This window comes from Procambarus clarkii, chromosome 22 (assembly GCF_040958095.1).
Source record: "Procambarus clarkii isolate CNS0578487 chromosome 22, FALCON_Pclarkii_2.0, whole genome shotgun sequence".
NCBI lineage: Eukaryota > Metazoa > Arthropoda > Malacostraca > Decapoda > Cambaridae > Procambarus > Procambarus clarkii.
In genome coordinates, this window is record NC_091171.1 from 44,776,877 (window position 1) to 44,794,292 (window position 17,416).

At 38.7% G+C, this 17,416-nt stretch overlaps 1 protein-coding gene across 4 annotated transcripts; it reads left to right on the top strand.

Moving 5' to 3' along the window:
- Window positions 1–151: 151 nt before the first annotated feature.
- Pex14 (peroxin 14) lies at window positions 152–10,724 on the top strand. 4 transcript variants are annotated; one of them, XM_045744984.2, is made up of 9 exons: window positions 152–410; window positions 2,523–2,587; window positions 2,851–2,994; window positions 3,232–3,399; window positions 6,050–6,205; window positions 6,670–6,755; window positions 6,958–7,075; window positions 7,635–7,701; window positions 10,077–10,724. In XM_045744984.2, the coding sequence occupies exons 2-9, from the start codon at window positions 2,540–2,542 to the stop codon at window positions 10,214–10,216; spliced, it is 927 nt and encodes a 308-aa protein (XP_045600940.1). In that variant the 5' UTR covers window positions 152–410; window positions 2,523–2,539; the 3' UTR covers window positions 10,217–10,724. The 4 variants fall into 4 exon arrangements, with proteins under 4 accessions (XP_045600940.1, XP_045600932.1, XP_045600923.1 ...); XM_045744976.2 differs by having other exon boundaries at window positions 156–410; window positions 2,470–2,587; window positions 6,655–6,755; window positions 10,077–10,723; XM_045744967.2 differs by having other exon boundaries at window positions 157–410; window positions 6,655–6,755; window positions 10,077–10,723.
- Window positions 10,725–17,416: the final 6,692 nt, after the last annotated feature.

The following is a 17,416-nucleotide window of genomic DNA, read 5'->3' on the forward strand; positions in this document are numbered from 1 at the left end:
AGTTATTGTCCTGAATATGATCAATATTGCAGCACCTATCGGCCTGATTATTATATATAACTAATGTTAAATTATCTTTTATTGAAGAGCATATCTCGGCCGGAGGACCCAGCTGATGCGCAAACAAACCTGACATGTTTTCCTATGATGAACAACACCCAAGATTATTACCATCACTGGAGTGACCTCACTCGTCCTAAATGTCCCCCAACCATCATTAATCAAGTCATAATAGAGAGCCTGGGGGAGCTGTGATCCAGAGGTACCTCGTGTCGCAGAAGTTAGAAAGGGTGGCTGACTAGAGCGCCAACTGTCCTGGGAGAAAATCAATCCGCCGATAATATTTTGGTGTGTAATCGTTAGTATCTGAAGGAGGACGGCGGCGCCTGGACCACCATACATTAATATTTGTAAGTTACTCTCCTGCTCTCTCTCTCTCTCTCTCTCTCATATTCCACCTCCATCTGCCCCATTTTTAATATATATTTAACTCAACTTAACGTTTTGGTTTACAGGAGGAATATGTGTGTAAGCAAGAGGTTTTCAGCAAAGAGACTCCATGTGGGATTTTTGTAAGTTGTATAAATGGAAGGTATTTTATACTAATTGGAAGTGGTGAGGAAGGTTAGTGAGGGGCAGAGTGTTGTGTTGAGGGGTAACTGGTGTTGCTCCAGGCTGACCTGACCACTGACATGCCTCCACACAACAGAAATAATAAGTGATAGAGCTTCGTACAGTTGGTTAATACATACTAAGAATAAGGAGGAACCAGACTAGGATAGTGGCTCTACTTAAATGACACATTAGTACTTTTTCCTCATAATTACTTTGCCTTGAATATGACAACTGCTTCTTGCAGCATTTAGACGTAATGTACTTTAAAGTTGCGATGAACCCATTTAAGTTGGTTATTCCTAATAAAAAAACAAGTAATAAAAAAAAAATATTCAGGTAAAAGTACATACATACAAGATGAGTTGACCAGACCACACACTAGAAAGTGAAGGGACGACGACGTTTCGGTTCGTCCTGGACCATTTTGAAGTCGATTGTGTAAGATGAGTTACAAACAGAATGTTGGATTTCTAGATTGAGCTAGTACATACTATGCCCAAAGCCACTAATACACACATACATACAGTGTTTCGGGTAAAATATGGGAAAAAAATTAGATTAAATCTTAAAACTAATTGAGATCAAAGCATGAATTGAATGATTTGTCTTCCCTCTAGGGAACAGGAGTCCTGTTTGCCTTATTGATGTCTCCCTAGCAAAGGGGAGAGGCTGTCTGTAGGTCACCTAACCAGTTACTAGCCAAAGTCAAAAGATTTTCCCTGACTGATATGACATGCCACACATTAGTGTTGAGATGGTCTATGGGTTATGGTGGCTGACCCATGTATGAGACAAGATAGGTACAAGTAACAGAGGTTAACCTTGAGCTGTAGGTTCTGGGGAGGTTGCTGAAGCAAGTGCCCGAAACGCTGCGCGTACTAGTGGCTTTACAAGATTGTAATTACCATATTATGTATCCTCACAATCCCAATATACCTTCTTGTATATGCATAAATAAATAAATAAAAGTCTAGGCTACTTGGGTAGACAAGGGGCTGAATGGAGATTGGCAAAGACTTAATGGTAAGCCAGAATATAGGTAGTCCAGAATCTAGTGGGTGGAATATCAAATACATGCTCATCTAGGTGCAGTTGTCTTCTCTCTGACTTGAGGCGAGGGCGGGAGAGCCGCACACAGTTGCCGCCCAGCAATTAGGACTCGCCTCCATCTAAAGTATAAAACACACACTCGGGTAGGCACTTTGAATATGGCTCCCTCCACATTAGTTAACAGATTGGAAGTGTGATTTCTTCCCTTCCCTTGTTTGTGCACTTCTATAAAAATTTCTCAATCTTTACATGTAAGTGATATTTTTGTGAATTAATGCATTACTACTACAATAGTTTCATGACACTACTGTATTGCCTAATCAAATAAGATCTAGCTAATTTGTCTGCAAAATTCTGACTTTCTGAAAGGAATGACTGATCCTGACACCATGCTAGTTTACAGGTTTTTGTCATTAGAACTTAACCAAACTCATATATGTAAGCTTCTAAGAATAAGTTTATTATTAGTTGAATAATGATTAACATTATTCCATTTGTTATTGTATTATTGAATATTTATATATATATCTCTTGTGCAAGAATAGATTAGCAGTGATGTTAATGTTTAACAGATCAGATTTATGACAGAGTACCATAACAAATCACATTCAGAAATTCTATTCTATTCTACTGGGACTACAATATTCACTGCACTTAGGTTGTGAGACTATAAATACTGTATATAAAAGTCTGCTGATATTAATGTATACAATAGTGTTAAACAATTGTGAATTCTGCCACAGTCAGTGTGTGTCCATGTATAAAGATGCTGAAGGTGGTAACTAATTCTTTGTCTATCAACAGAGCATAACCTGTGAGCGATGTATGCCCTCTACATCCACTTTTGTTATCCCCAGAGCATGAGAAAGAAGCCATGAGTGGGGACACCGTGGAGGAGCCGCTGGCACTCCGTCACAATCTGGTATGACCTGTGATAATCTTCTACTTTGTATTATTGATTTTAAATCCTACCAGAGTGGAAAGACAGAAAATTGGATGATTGAAAAAAAATGTTTTTGCCTTTAATTTATAATACTGTACTTAATAATAAAATAAAATAGAATACAGCATATTTTTAATATTTATTGTCTGATAATATTTTATTTAATTAATCATAGCTTTTTGAACTGTTACTACAGTATATACATTTTATATATAATTGCATTCATACATTTTCCTTTATAGGTGGACGAAGCTGCCAAGTTTTTGCTGAATCCCAATGTCATGAACCATGCATATGACCAAAAAACTGCCTTTCTGCACAAGAAAGGGCTAACAGAAGCCGAGATCCAGGCAGCATTTTCTAAAGCGAAGACGGTTGCCCCTGCGGTATGTGAGAAATTATGTTGTTAATGAGTAAGATTTATTAATGACTCGAGTTTTGTTATTTACCCGAGACTCGATGTGAATGAGGGAAAATCATAACTAACATAACGTGAATATAAACATAATTACTGTACTATAAAATTAGTTTGTAATAGTTGAAACATGCTTTGGAATGTTACAACTCTTAAACAGTTCAGTTACCTGTAATATAAAAATTATTGCATGTTATACATATTACAGGGTGCTGCAGGAAGTAGTGTGGTGCCTCATCCTGGCTTATATCCTTGGCCCCCTGGTCCTGCCTACACGGCTCCAGCCCCTCCATCTGTCTGGATTAAGATTCGAGATGTTTGCAACTTAGTATTTCTCTTGATGGGAACTTCATATGGTGCATACCATATATATAAAGTAAGAAATCTCGGTGGAAAGTATATAATTATTTTGGTGTATTTATGTATTGCAGAAAAAAATTACCAATAAGGTGATGCTTTAAGTTCATACAATACTATATACCTGTAGTGTAAAAACAATATCCTTTAAATTATAATATATTTTGGAAAATCTTTCATTAGTTTTGTGGTTGATAAAACTACTGTTTCTGAGTACTGTACTGTTGTCGTACATTTTCTGCATTAGTGGTCTAAATGTTTGATGGCTACAAAGGTGCCCTGAGCTATGCGAGCCAAGATGTCAAGAGTAATTTACATTGTCGACAATGGGGAGGGATTTTACTGTATCTCAAAATGACCACACCCCTTTCTATTTGAGATTGTACATTATCAAAATATAAAGCACATATTTAGCACCACAAGATAATATATAATTCAATAACACCCTTTGTATCATAATGTGCTCTTTTGAGATTGAGATTCTATGATAGGGATTGTTGTAATCTTTCTTTGAGCAACAAAATCTACTTTTGACTGCAGTAAAGATTTGTTTTGCATCAGTTTCTAAGATATGATAAATTTTTGGTGCTACAATTGTTAAATGTGGTTGTGTATGACTTTTAAGGTTTTCTTTTACTAAAAGTTGGGTAACAAATGTGGACAATAAACCTGTGTCTTACCTAGTAAAATTGGAAGAGATCGCAGATTAAATACTGGTATGTTTATTTTATGAAGGATCACTGTGGTCCTTTCCTTGTTGTGCTTCTGGCAAGGATCATTGTTCTTTGCCAGATATTCATGCTCTAAATGGAATATTTTGTCAGATTCGTCACGTGAAATTTGTTCATGCTCTTACTGTTGTGACGTGACTTAGTAGTGTGGCTATACCGGGTAGAGGGAATGTGGCACGCATACATTTAACAAAAAAAAAAATGCCACATTGGCCTTTGCAGTGTGAAAATTGCACAGGAGTGAAGAATACTCGAGCAAAAAATTATGACAATTTACTCTTAATGTCAAAATGAACAAATAACATGAAAAATATACAACACCCCTGATTTGACATGCTAGCTAGCACACAAGAGAAATAATAATCACACAAATACAAATACAAACTTACGTTAACACAAAAATAAGGGCGACACTGAAAGTATTTGCATGAACAGTTACAACCTGGATGCGAAGCAGCTGTAGGCAAGCTTCGCATTGTGGCAGAAATGTTCCTTTCCTGAGCACCTGAGACTGCTGAGGTGACCGTGGTCATAGGTATTTATGCCCCTGTTGGTGACGTTACATCCTTTGTCACTGAGGCTTGGAATGAGGAGCTGGCAGTGTAACAGGCAGTTACCTAGACGTAGCAAGGAACCGGCAGATCTTGCAGCTGCCACCTGTCTGGGGCTCTCGGGCTTTTGTGGAGGGTGTGCTGGTGGGTGAATGTCTGGGTTGAACTTCATACCGGTTGTAATACCCAGTATGCAGAGTGATGACTAACGAAGGTAAGGTAGAAAAGGCAGGTTCCTCTGCTATGCTGAGGAATTATGTGACACTGAAAAATGAACCTTTTTAACCCCTCAATCCTTTAGTTTATGAAAAATCAATATTGCCTGCATAATACACACAATTTAATACACAAATAAATATAGTTTTACTGGGTACCAAGTCATTTTGGTATCACCTTCAATGAATTGACTGATGATCTGTCACTCAGACATGCACTCTGCACTGGAAGCCTATTTTTTCAAAAATTACTAAGTAATACATTCAACCATAATTACATGGTGGAAAGTGAATTGGATATCTTTATCAAATAAAATGTTCTAGTCATCAAACACAATGTTTTCTGTGTATTGGTCATGCTAGGTTAACTCTTGGCATTTGATGGAAAGAAAATCTGTCCCTTAATTCCTAAATTGTTATTTGTTCCACTTTGTATCACACCTCATTGATTGCTCAGTTTGTCAAGATGACCGTAAATGTTGTTTCCCATCAAATCCCTTAAATCAACTGTTCGTAGGAAGACTCCTTTCTAAATTGAATCTCTTTGATATATCCCTGCTAATACAGTGGTACCTCGAATAACGATCGCCTCAAATGGCGAACATTTTGGGTAACGACTGGCCCGATCGCCGACAGTTTGTCTCGTATGGTGACTGCTCATTTGAATAACAACACCACCACATGATGGGGTCGCGCTGCTTCTTGCACATTCTCGGACGCCACCGACGATGCAAATAAATCATGCTCCACCTGCCGAACACCGGCAGGTGTTTTGCTATAAGACAAATGAAAAGACAATATTGAACAAATTTGAAGAAAGAAAAAAGTCATAAAGGTTTGTTCAGTGTATGTAAGGTAGGCTGCTCCATTATTTAAAACATTGAATATTATATTGATGTTTTTCGGTGGTAGAATGGATTAATTTGATTCCTATTATTGTCAATGGGGACATTCGTATTGTATGACGTCCGTTTCACATGACGATCACGGCACCGGAACGGATTAAATTCCTTATTTGAGGTTCCACTGTATCTTGTTGCACTAGTGTTGGCATGTTGAATAGTATATACTGTAAATACTGAGCATATACTGTGATTTTAAATGAGGCTTTTAAGGTTCATTCATCCTTGCTTAGTGCCTACTACAAATAATTACTGTATTTACTTTTGTAGAAATACCTGGGTCCATGGCTGACAGGACGTCGTCAGAAGACGGTGGAAGAGAGCATGATTGAGCTTCAGCAGTCAGTAGTAACTGTGTTAAAGGAGGTTCAGACCACTTTGACATCACTAGAACAGACACTAGTTACCCAGAATCTCCGCATCCAGGTGTGTTTTACACATTGATTAAGTTGTGAAATTTGTCAAGTGAAGCATAGAATTTTTTCAGCATTTTTTAAGTATAAAATAAAGACATCTATTTTATGCAGTTATTGCTTCTGTAAAAACTGTACATGTCATCTTTCATGTAGCATTGGAAAGGTTGTTACACCTTAAAAAGTATCTGTGCTACATATTATACTTCCATTCACATACAACAAAGTAAGGCTGCTTTCTCTTTTGCAAATGTGCACTTTTCTGAGGGGAATCCCTACGGCTCCCCAGAGTTGCCGGGAAGCTTCTGGGTCTCACCCAAAAAATGGCGTTTCATGACATTCAACACTGGTTTTTTATTTTCTAATATTCAAAGTCCTCTTCTTTGCTGTCAGGTATGGCCAGTGAGATTCATTATGTGCCATAGAATGTTATTAAATATATATAATCCTTATTGATTTCAGTCCCTTGGTATTCAGGAAGAAAGTCGAGGTAATGTCACACCCAAGCAGCTGGATCAACTGAAGGGAGAAATAGCCTCCCTTAAGGGTCTCCTCATCAATCGGTAAGCTTAACGAGGCTTTTTTTTTGTACTACAGTACTGTATATCTCGGAAACAAAAATGTCTATACAGTATTATTTTTAGAGATTATTGTTTTTTAAGCAAATACTTGATAAGTTTTGCTCATTATTAAAATTTCATTGTAGTCTAACAATCAAAATATAAATAACTTCATTCTCCTAAAACAAGTTTCTTTCACTGCCAGACGGACATTTCCATCCACCCCAGGCATGGCACCATCCATTCCCTCCTGGCAGCGGAGCAAGGCAGTGGAGAAACCTGTGGAAACCTCTCCTAGCACGTCTGTCTCTTTGTCCAACCAGGTGATGCATCGAGTTGCTACAGGCTACACTAATGTTTCTTCTAACACAAGGAGTCTTTGAGTTATATCTGCACTGTATAATCTTCCCTGACAAACAAGGGAGGTTATAATGATCATCAAACCACATGTCAGAAAAGTGGAGAAACGACGATGTTTAAGTCCGTCCTGGACCGTTATCAATTATGGTACACAGCTTGATAATGGTCTAGGATGGACCAAAATATCATCGATTCTCCACTTTCTAATGTGTGGCTTGGTCATCATATCTTCAGCTATGTTATTGTGACTCATTGTATAATGAGAATCTATCATTTTTAAATAACTTCTTTATATAATGTATACAGTACCTGTAGAGTCTTTCTTAAGTGAAGAAGAAATTCTGCATGGGGTAGTTTAGCTGCATCACAGTACGTGTTTAGGTAAATGGACTTTTTTTTTTTTTTTATTTCCTGTATATCACATAAGTATTGTTGTTAGGCACCTGGGCACACCTGCATTTTTCTCAGTGGCTTTAAAATGAAATTTGGCCTAAAACTAATTATATATTGGCTAAACCACAGGTTGAAGTGATGGATGAGAGAGATACATCAACAGAAAGTCAAGAGGACCCAAGTGAGACAACAATTGGTAAGCAAATTCAGTTTTGTTTTTTCCCTGTTTATGCTGTGCTATAAAATTATTATATTAGTAATTGTAACACAAGTTGTTTAAGAACTCCTATCCACTTGCATACAGGGCTGGGATAATTCATACAAATACTGTACTAATACTATATCGGTACAGTATCAACTAAGATATGCCAACATACAGTAACAGAGAAGGGAATATGTAATATATAAATAAGGGTACCACCTCTGGTTGTTTGTAGGGACCCTAAAGCCTTGAAGAAGAGGATATGCAGCATGTGGGGGAGCCTTGTCAGGCTTCCACGTACGCTGGCACATATTGTCTTCTCCTATTACCCCCTTATATATATATATAAGTGTTTATTTTATTTAAAATTTATTAAAAAAAAAAAAGAGTTACATATAAAGTACAAAGTTGATTATCATAAGTTGTCAAAGTCCTCCAGCTCCTCAGATGGCAGGCAGAAACCCTGAATGCAATGTGCATTTACCCCTCTGTATTGCCACGCTGAGGCGCTGGAAGCTCTAGGGTCTTTTGTTATTTCAATTAGCCTAGAACCCAGTTCCTTAAAAAAAACAGGTGGCACTCTTACCCCAGGTGCCAAGTGTTTCGGAAGCAATGGGGACAAAATTGTAATGGTGATCCAGTTCTCTGTACTTACGGGACTTGGATGATTTCCTGTGTGTAGCAGCGCCACCTGCATGTTCAACACTGAAATCAATGTAGGTGTTAGCCAGGGTTGATAATACACACGTGTAGTCCCACACCAACTGCTTGCCATTTTTCCAGGGGTTCATTGTGATACCATCTGGGCGACCAATAAGAGCAGCAGAGTTACGGGGTGTTAGGTAACAGGGCACATTCTCTCTTAGCTGGGCATCCAGCTGTAGTGAGGCTCCTCTTGATGATGTTGACTTCACTGTGCTTTGGCAGAGTAGGCCATGGTGGCTGTTCCTGTCAGCCACCACCTCGCCACAAATACACCTATATTTGGTGTGGATTGAGACAGCAATTCGGAGGGTGTGTGGTGTAAGATGTGTGCCAGTTTCCGACTTTGGGGTTGCTAACAGGAAGTCGCCTGCATGTGGAGCTGCTACTGCTGTGAGGTGAGCAGTATCGTGTTATGTTGTTGCAGCAGCTCGGTCTACAATGGGGCCATCCCAGCTGGATTGCTTTTGGGCTTTTGATGGTGGTGGTTGAAGTAATGGGCCTGCACGAGAGCACTCGGTGGCACAGTATATAAAAATGGGATCGTGTACGCCTGCAAGCTGACCTAAGTAGGCAGGTATAATTTCCTTCACAAGGTTGTCGGATGCCGAGGAGGAGGACAGGAAGGCTGGTACAGAGATTTGCGTTGCTATTCGAACTCCGAGGCCCCCAAGTCTGATGTAAAGAGAGGCTTGTTTCCACTGTAAGTCATCAAGAGAATGGTTGAGGGCTCTTTCTAACATCGATTTCAATAAGGTCATATTCACCTAGTTTTTGGCTACTGTAGGATGTTGAACACCTCAGAAAGTAGGTTTACCTGGGGAGGTAAAGTATGTCATGAGCATCAATATCTTCAATTCTCCCATCCATCCTTTTAAGGTCAGCAATTTTGTTATCAAGGACCTCATCAATGGCTTTCAACCCCAGGGGGGCTCCTGGGAGTGAGCTGTCTTTAGGTTTCGTTACATGGATATTTGGCAGAATATCCTCTATGATGCCCTGATTGGAACATATTATTTCACACTTAGAAGAATTCAGGGTGAGGGCTAAATTTGCACCTTACTCCTGGATTGTTCTGATGTCCTTCAGGAGGGAGTCTTGGGAACCAGCTAGGGTACCATAATCCAAGAAACAGAAGTTAAGCTTGCTGGACAGGACTTCCGTGACTTGTTTGATGACTAAGCAAAAAAGGAAAGGAGCAAGGGGGTCAATTTCATATTTGCTAAAAAAGTAGCTTTCACACACACACACACACACACACACACACACACCACACACACCACACACACACACACACACACACACACACACATACACACACACAGCACACATATATACATACATACATATAAATGTGTATACAGTATACAGTATATGTATTTGAAGATTTGATAATGGTGCATAGTATTTTAAAATAAAGTGTGATCGAGTGAAAATATATTAGTAATGTTTTAAAGAGTACACAAAGTACTGCTCAAGGTAAGTTAGCATTACAGATGGATTAACATTTGAGTTTGGGATTTGAGGGGTTAGGCATGTTGTGTTGTGGAGGAGTGCCTGTTACATGCAGATAAGTACTGTATAGTGTAATATAAACATTACACATATTGTACAAACTTTCCAGGTGATTTTTTTTTTTTTATAAAATTGTGTTGTGTTTACATCAGATGCAGCGTATGTAGAGAAGGGAGCACAGAAGAGAGAACATATGGCTCATGTCCCAGAAGCGAATGGACATGATAAGAGTGAACTTTGTGGAGGCGACAGTGGCTCATTCCCTGACTCGTCTGATGAGATGTCCCAGTGAGCCAGTCAGATGTGCATTGCAGCATATAGTATACATGTTATTCAAGACATAGAGAATGTCTGATGACTTGTATGTTTTCACGTATGTATATATATATATATATGTCGTACCTAGTAGCCAGAACGCACTTCTCAGCATACTATGCAAGGCCCGATTTGCCTAATAGGCCAAGTTTTCATGAATTAATTGTTTTTCGACTACCTAACCTACCTAACCTAACCTAACCTAACTTTTTCGGGTACCTAACCTAACCTAACCTATAAAGATAGGTTAGGTTAGGTTAGGTCGGGTTGGTTAGGTTCGGTCATATATCTAAGTTAATTTTAACTCCAATAAAAAAAAATTGACCTCATACATAATGAAATGGGTAGCTTTATCATTTCATAAGCAAAAAAATAGAGAAAATATATTAATTCTGGAAAACTTGGATTATTAGGCAAATCGGGCCTTGTATAGTAGGCCCAGAAGTGCGTTCTGGCTATTAGGTACGACATATATATATATATATATATGTCGTACCTAGTAGCCAGAACTCACTTCTCAGCCTACTATTCATAGCCCGATTTGCCTAATAAGCCAAGTTTTCCTGAATTAATATATTTACTATAATTTTTTTCTTATGAAATGATAAAGCAACCCTTTTCTCTATGTATGAGGTCAATTTTTTTTTATTGGAGTTAAAATTAACGTAGATATATGACCGAACCTAACCAACCCTACCTAACCTAACCTAACCTATATTTATAGGTAAGGTTAGGTTAGGTAGCCAAAAAAAGCTAGGTTAGGTTAGGTTAGGTAGGTTAGGTAGACGAAAAAACATTAATTCATGAAAACTTGGCTTATTAGGCAAATCGGGCCTTGAATAGTAGGCTGAGAAGTGCGTTCTGGCTATTAGGTACGACATATATATATATATATATATATATATATATATATATATATATATATATATATATATATATATATATATATATATATATATATATATATATATATATATATATATATATATATATATATATATATATATATATATATATATATATATATATATATATATATATATATATATATATATATATATATATATATATATATATATATATATATATATATATATATATATAAATAAATATAATATATATATATATATAATATATATAGTATATATATACAGTATATATACAGTATATATATATAGTATATATATACTGTGTATATATGTATTATATATATTATATTATATATTATATAATATATATATTATATATTTATTATATATTATATATAATATATATATATTATGTGTGTGTGTGTGTATAAAATATATATATGTAACTTACATATTTGGTTGGAGCATTTGGCACAGTATTAGTACAAATGTTTCAAATGGGTATTTTGGTATGTGAATACAGTGTCATGTATTAACAATGAGCATAAGAAACCAATGTCAATTTAACATACAGCAGAATACCAGTATGATGGTATATTTCACTGGTTATTTCCTTTCATACATAGGTTATATACAGCATGTGTACATTAGAGGTACGGTTTCCATTTAGGGCACTTGTTATATATATATATATACAATACAGTGCTTTAGTTATTATGGCTAACACCTAAGAAGGAATTTGATGAGCACAATTAAGATCCAGTTTTATGGGTAGAATTAAATTTACAAACTAATTTGTTATCTTTTTATAGTAATTGCTAGAATTTGTTGAATATTCACTTATTATGAGAAAATATTGAGACCCGCATCCCTTGACTCCCAGGCACATGCACCACCATCTGAACCGTGACACGCTAGTCATGGTTGAGTCATTAGTGTGTGTGCACCTGAGGATTCATGATATGGTAGCTCGATCTCATTGGGCAGCTTCAATATATTCTCAATGATACATCACATTCTTGTGATTTCATTATGCATTCGTTCACTTGCTACACATCAGTAATGACAGTACAGTAGAGCTCTTCATAGGTTATTCAATTTACCATCCAGGGTGGTTAGCCTGAGGATCATACTGAAGACCACTTGTGGCTCTTTTTAAACTTCACAGCTAACAAGTAATGAGACCTGTGAATTGGAACATTTTAAATGTGGAATTAACATGGTCTATAATGATTTAGCAAAGTGAGCTAGTTTAAGCAGTTAAGAAGCTTGTGTAAATATTACATTTAATATACAAATAACAATCTATTTACAGTACAGTAATGTTATACTTATACAGTATTACAGTTTGAAATGGGTGTATTCCCCTGTTTTGCATAACAGCATAGCAACTTAATACCCCAATCAAACTATCTGCCAAGATATCTTGCTATATCCTTTATTATAATTGAACATCCAATATTGTCTCGTGGGATTCCGTAAACTCTTGCCATTGAAGTTTTATCAATCATTGCACAAGTAGGCACACCTTTGTTTTTCCAATACTGTAATTTTTCAGCTCTCACTACTGGGACCTTTGGCTACTTGTCATGAATCCAAATACAGTATTGGTTTTATACTCATAATTACTTCTATGTTGCACAAGTAAAAGTGTCACAATCCAAGACAAAAATTTCAGAATTTACTGAAAAATGCAATTAAAGTATGATAATGGCAGCTTGAGATGACTGACAGCGACTCGCTATTTTCTCATTGGTCAGGGGTTATGTTAATGTAAATGAGAATACTGTAAATTTATATATCATTAATTTGAATCAAATTGTTATTGTCCTAACAATTACACTTCAGTTACATTAACCTGATAAGGTGAGTGAAGAAAAAATAAACCAAGGATTTTCATGATTAATGTAAGCCACTTTTTATTCTAATTACTTAAGCAATGATTTTGCTGCCAAAAATATATGTATAAAAAGATCAATTTATTTCATCAGCAGTAAAATTTAAATAAATTTCAATGTATTTTATGTTCATTTATATAAAATCCTACACTGAAGAGACCAGGCTTGACAATTTAAGATGAACAAGACCATTGAGGCTGCTCTGATTCTGTTTTCAGGTGAACACAATCTCTTTGATCCCCTAGCTAAGGTAAGGATTCTGGTGTGTGTCAACTGCCCATGTGCATGTGGGTCTGCCTGTCCGCCCTGCGCCATTGCCATTCTCAGCACTTACCCAAGTCTGATGGTCGGCAGGGCTCATCCACCCAGTTCTTGTGTGTATGCCCCGGTAACTGTTTTTGTGGGGGAATGTCTGAGCCTCTTGTTCAAAGCCTGGTCCTGGGATGCCTGGGCTTTTCAAATGGTGTCTCAGGGTCTTTGGTAGATTTGGTCTTCCCTCCCCCCCCCCCCCAATTGTCTCAAGGACCTGGTCAGTAGTCTGCTCCTCTTCTCCAAAACATCATTCATAACTACTTTAACAAGGGAGTACCACTTTTTTTTCTTGTGCCAAAATGAGATTCTATACTGTACTATGGTACTATTTTACCTGTTCCCAATGGGTTCTTTCTTCCACATATTGGATGACCTTGTCCCTAGTGGTATCAAGTGATTTTTGGCTCATTTACCTGGATGTCTGGGACACCTGTTGACACAACTTGCTAGGGTTCAGAGTGAGGCACATCTCATAACCACACACATTTGAACTCTTCTGGCTCCCAGAACCTTTACCAGACTGGTATATGTGCTCCTCTGACATATTTATCTTTATGGAATCTGTATTTCGGGGTACAGTATCTCAATGATTGACTGGTTTGGGCCCCCAGTTGTCCAGCTTGTCTGTGTGCCAGTGCTCTGGTATTTTTCCAATTGTCTCACTTCAGCTCTGGTCAACTGGCAGAAGTCCTAGTTGGTGCCATCTCAGTTTGACTTGCCTGGGATACCAGGACAGCCTAGGCCCACTTTCTCTCCAACAGTCAGCTGTGTTTCTGTCTGCTGGTGTTGGTAAGGTCTCTACATTTCCATTGAGGACTTTAGCAGCTTTTTGGGAGCTTGAATTTCCTGCAAGATATACTCATTGCGCTGCGTCTGGCTGAATGCGCTTTACTGCTTTCTCAAGTGGTGTCCTTTCACCACTGATGGGACCACATGATGCAAGCAAGATCTGTTTCACCTGAAGTGGGTTCTGCATTGTCTTTTTTTCAGAGTTTTTTAATTTAATCTCAATGTGCCCTCAGTCCGTTTATCGAGCTATTCAAGGATGGATCACACCTCGGCGGCAACAATCAAAAAATTAAAATCGGCTGGTGCTTTTGTCTCCAGCTCTCACCACACCAGTCAGGGAAGGTGGTCTCCTTACCTGCAACAGTCAGGTCAGGGACAGAGGTATTCTTTTCCTTTAGGGAATTTCTCTAGTAGAGAATGGGACCATGCATGGAGGACAGGCAGGGAAGTGGATGAGGGAAGAGAACTGGGAGGGACACTCTTGGCTGCAAGTTGGATGGGCAGGAGAATGAGGTACATTAGCTGGTCTCTGGTGAGGACATGAAAATGGTTCTGAAGTAGGGGGACCAGGAGGATAGTGGATTAATGCTCCTGATGAGCAACATAAGTGTTTGTGATGACCATGAAAAAGGCCTGAGCATCATAATTAACATTTTACCTCAGAAAAGGGGATGCTGTCCTGCTTGGCTGCTTGGTATATAATAGTGTACCATTTTATAGTGAGCACAAAACCATAAAAGCAGGGTGACCATCACAATAGTCAATAGTCATGCAAGTAGACTTACCACCCACTTTGTGGCAAACCCAGCAATGTTTAAAAAATAGTGCACTTATGCAAGTTGAATCCTCATGGCCAAACTTCCAGCAAGTATTACACTAATACAGGGAGGGGTACATTTTTTGGACATCCGAGGTTGTAAAATATAACAAAATACTTTTAGCAACACGTAGGAGGCTAGAACGCTGCCTTATGGGGCATAAGGCAGAAAATATTCAAGATAGATATGCTCTATCTGCAAGATAGAGCATATCGACATGGTCTGGGCATTTTGAACTAATGAATGATTGGGTAGATTGGTGAAAAAGTTATTATTAAAGTTAATTTGAGAATAGGGGAGGAGAGGCATGCCAAGGAAATAAGTGAACATAGTGTACAGTATATGAAAAAGCAGGAACAGTGTGTGGGTAGTGCACAGGAGATAGTACGGGAAGATTTGGTTAAAATTGTTTGTATAGAGGGTGCGACTGTATTTGTTATGTTTATGACAATTGACAAGGAGCACTGTTGTGTTAGATTCAGCTACTGGAACAAAATTTCCATGTAGCACAGGCTGTGGTGAGCCCATAAGTGCTCACTTACGAGTAACCATTATCTGTATCAATAACCGATACTGGAGATGTGGGGATGGGGTTCGTGGATGTGCCAATCCAATCGAAGACCATACGGTTGGTGAGACCAGTGAATTAATGGGGTACACACGTTGCTCACAGTTGAGTGCCATAGGAGTCAGCAGAACTCTTGCAGGCTGGCTACAGTTGGCCGGTCTAGGGGGAGATGTCCAGTTGTTACAAGAGGATTGGTTTCCTTATCCCAGTTCCTCAAAGTCTGGTTGAATTTCCTTCTTCAAGGTGTCGTAGTCGCAGAGATGGTCGAGGTGTTCTTGAGGGACGACATGCGAAGGATCCGTCCTGCTTCCCTGCACTTGTATTTTGGGCTATTCATGCCCGTGCCACCTCTTGAGTAGCTTAATCTTCATCACTCAATCAAACTGCACTTGTAATCCCAGTAATCATTGTGCATTATGGAGTTATGCTGTCTGTCCTCCTTGGAAAGTACGAAGCCACGTCGTATATGCCCAGAAGAGGCAGCATGGGAGCCTGTCAGTCTGGTGGGTGGCGGTGTGGGTTCTGGAGGGGAAAATGATACCCTGGCGGCCGCATGAGGGGTCAGGAAATCTGGTGACATCGACTGAAGCATGGGAGACGGTGGAGTCATTGTGGTTGGCTTCCTTGGGTTTGTCTTCGGAGTCGGTCGAGTCTTCATAGTCGGCCTCATTGTCCTGGTCAGCTGTCTGGGGGGCTGCTGCTGTCCCTGTCAATGGGAGAAGCTCAGGAATTGCGGAGTCACTGTGGCTAGATGGTGAGGGCTTCCTGCGGGTCGACTCTTGGGTCCCCAGGGCAAAGGGTCCAGTAGCAGTTGTGGAAGCTGCAAGAAGGTCGTCGGGTACAACAGCTGTTGGAAGTCCATTCGCGACAAGCAGCCTGTTGGAGCTTGGGTCAGCAGCAAAGATCCTGTACTACCCCCTATACGGGTCGTAGTGGTTTTCAATGTGTGTGTGACTGAAAATCAAGATTGATTGGTATAACCATGTATATACATACAAACAATTTTGAGGGGGTATAACCAAATATATATATTTCCAGACCCCACTATAGAGCAGCAAAAAAACGACAGGATGCTAAGAGGACATAATAGAGGGGAAAATCTATCTCCCAGAATACCACTCACCATTCAGAAAGGACAGAACATGAACAGGTGGGGTGATACTGTATGTGAAAGAGGATCTGGATGCAGCCAACAATGAGGAATTGAACACCATGGGTTCCTCAGTCTGATTGGTGCAACATACTAACTAAAGATGGTAGTAAAATTATAGTGGGAGTATGCTACAGGGCTGACACAACAGCAGCAGAGGAAATTGCAGATCTCCATAATGTGATTAATGCAGCATTTAAAACCCAAACCCTAATAATGGGGGACTTTAACCATGAAACCATAGTGGATCAATCTAACATCACAAGCATAAGGTGAACAATTTCTCAACCTTGAGCAGGACTCCTTTCTTATACAGCATGTGGAAGAGCCCACACATGGTAACAGCATACTAGATCTTGTGCTAACAACAGAAGAGGGTATGATTAATCAAATTCATGTTGGGGGAGGGAAGCTAACCCCCTCGTATAACCACCATATTTTAAGATGGACTATGAATATAGAAACCCACATAAAGGTCAAAGATGAATTTTTAGATTACCAGCGAGGTGACTTTAAAGGAATGAGAGAGGAATTGCAAACCATCTCCTGGAGGGAGCTTGTTCTTTCAGTGAACAATCTTGTACATCGACACATCATTGGTTTGTTAAAAATAGATCCTGCCTTACAAACTTGCACACATTTTTGGAAATGGTAACCAGTTACTCAGACAAACGCCTTCTGTTGGATGTAGTATATAGTACATGGATTTTGCTAAAGCCTTTGATAAGGTACCACATGAAAGGTGGGCAAGGAAATTACAGGCCCCATGGAAT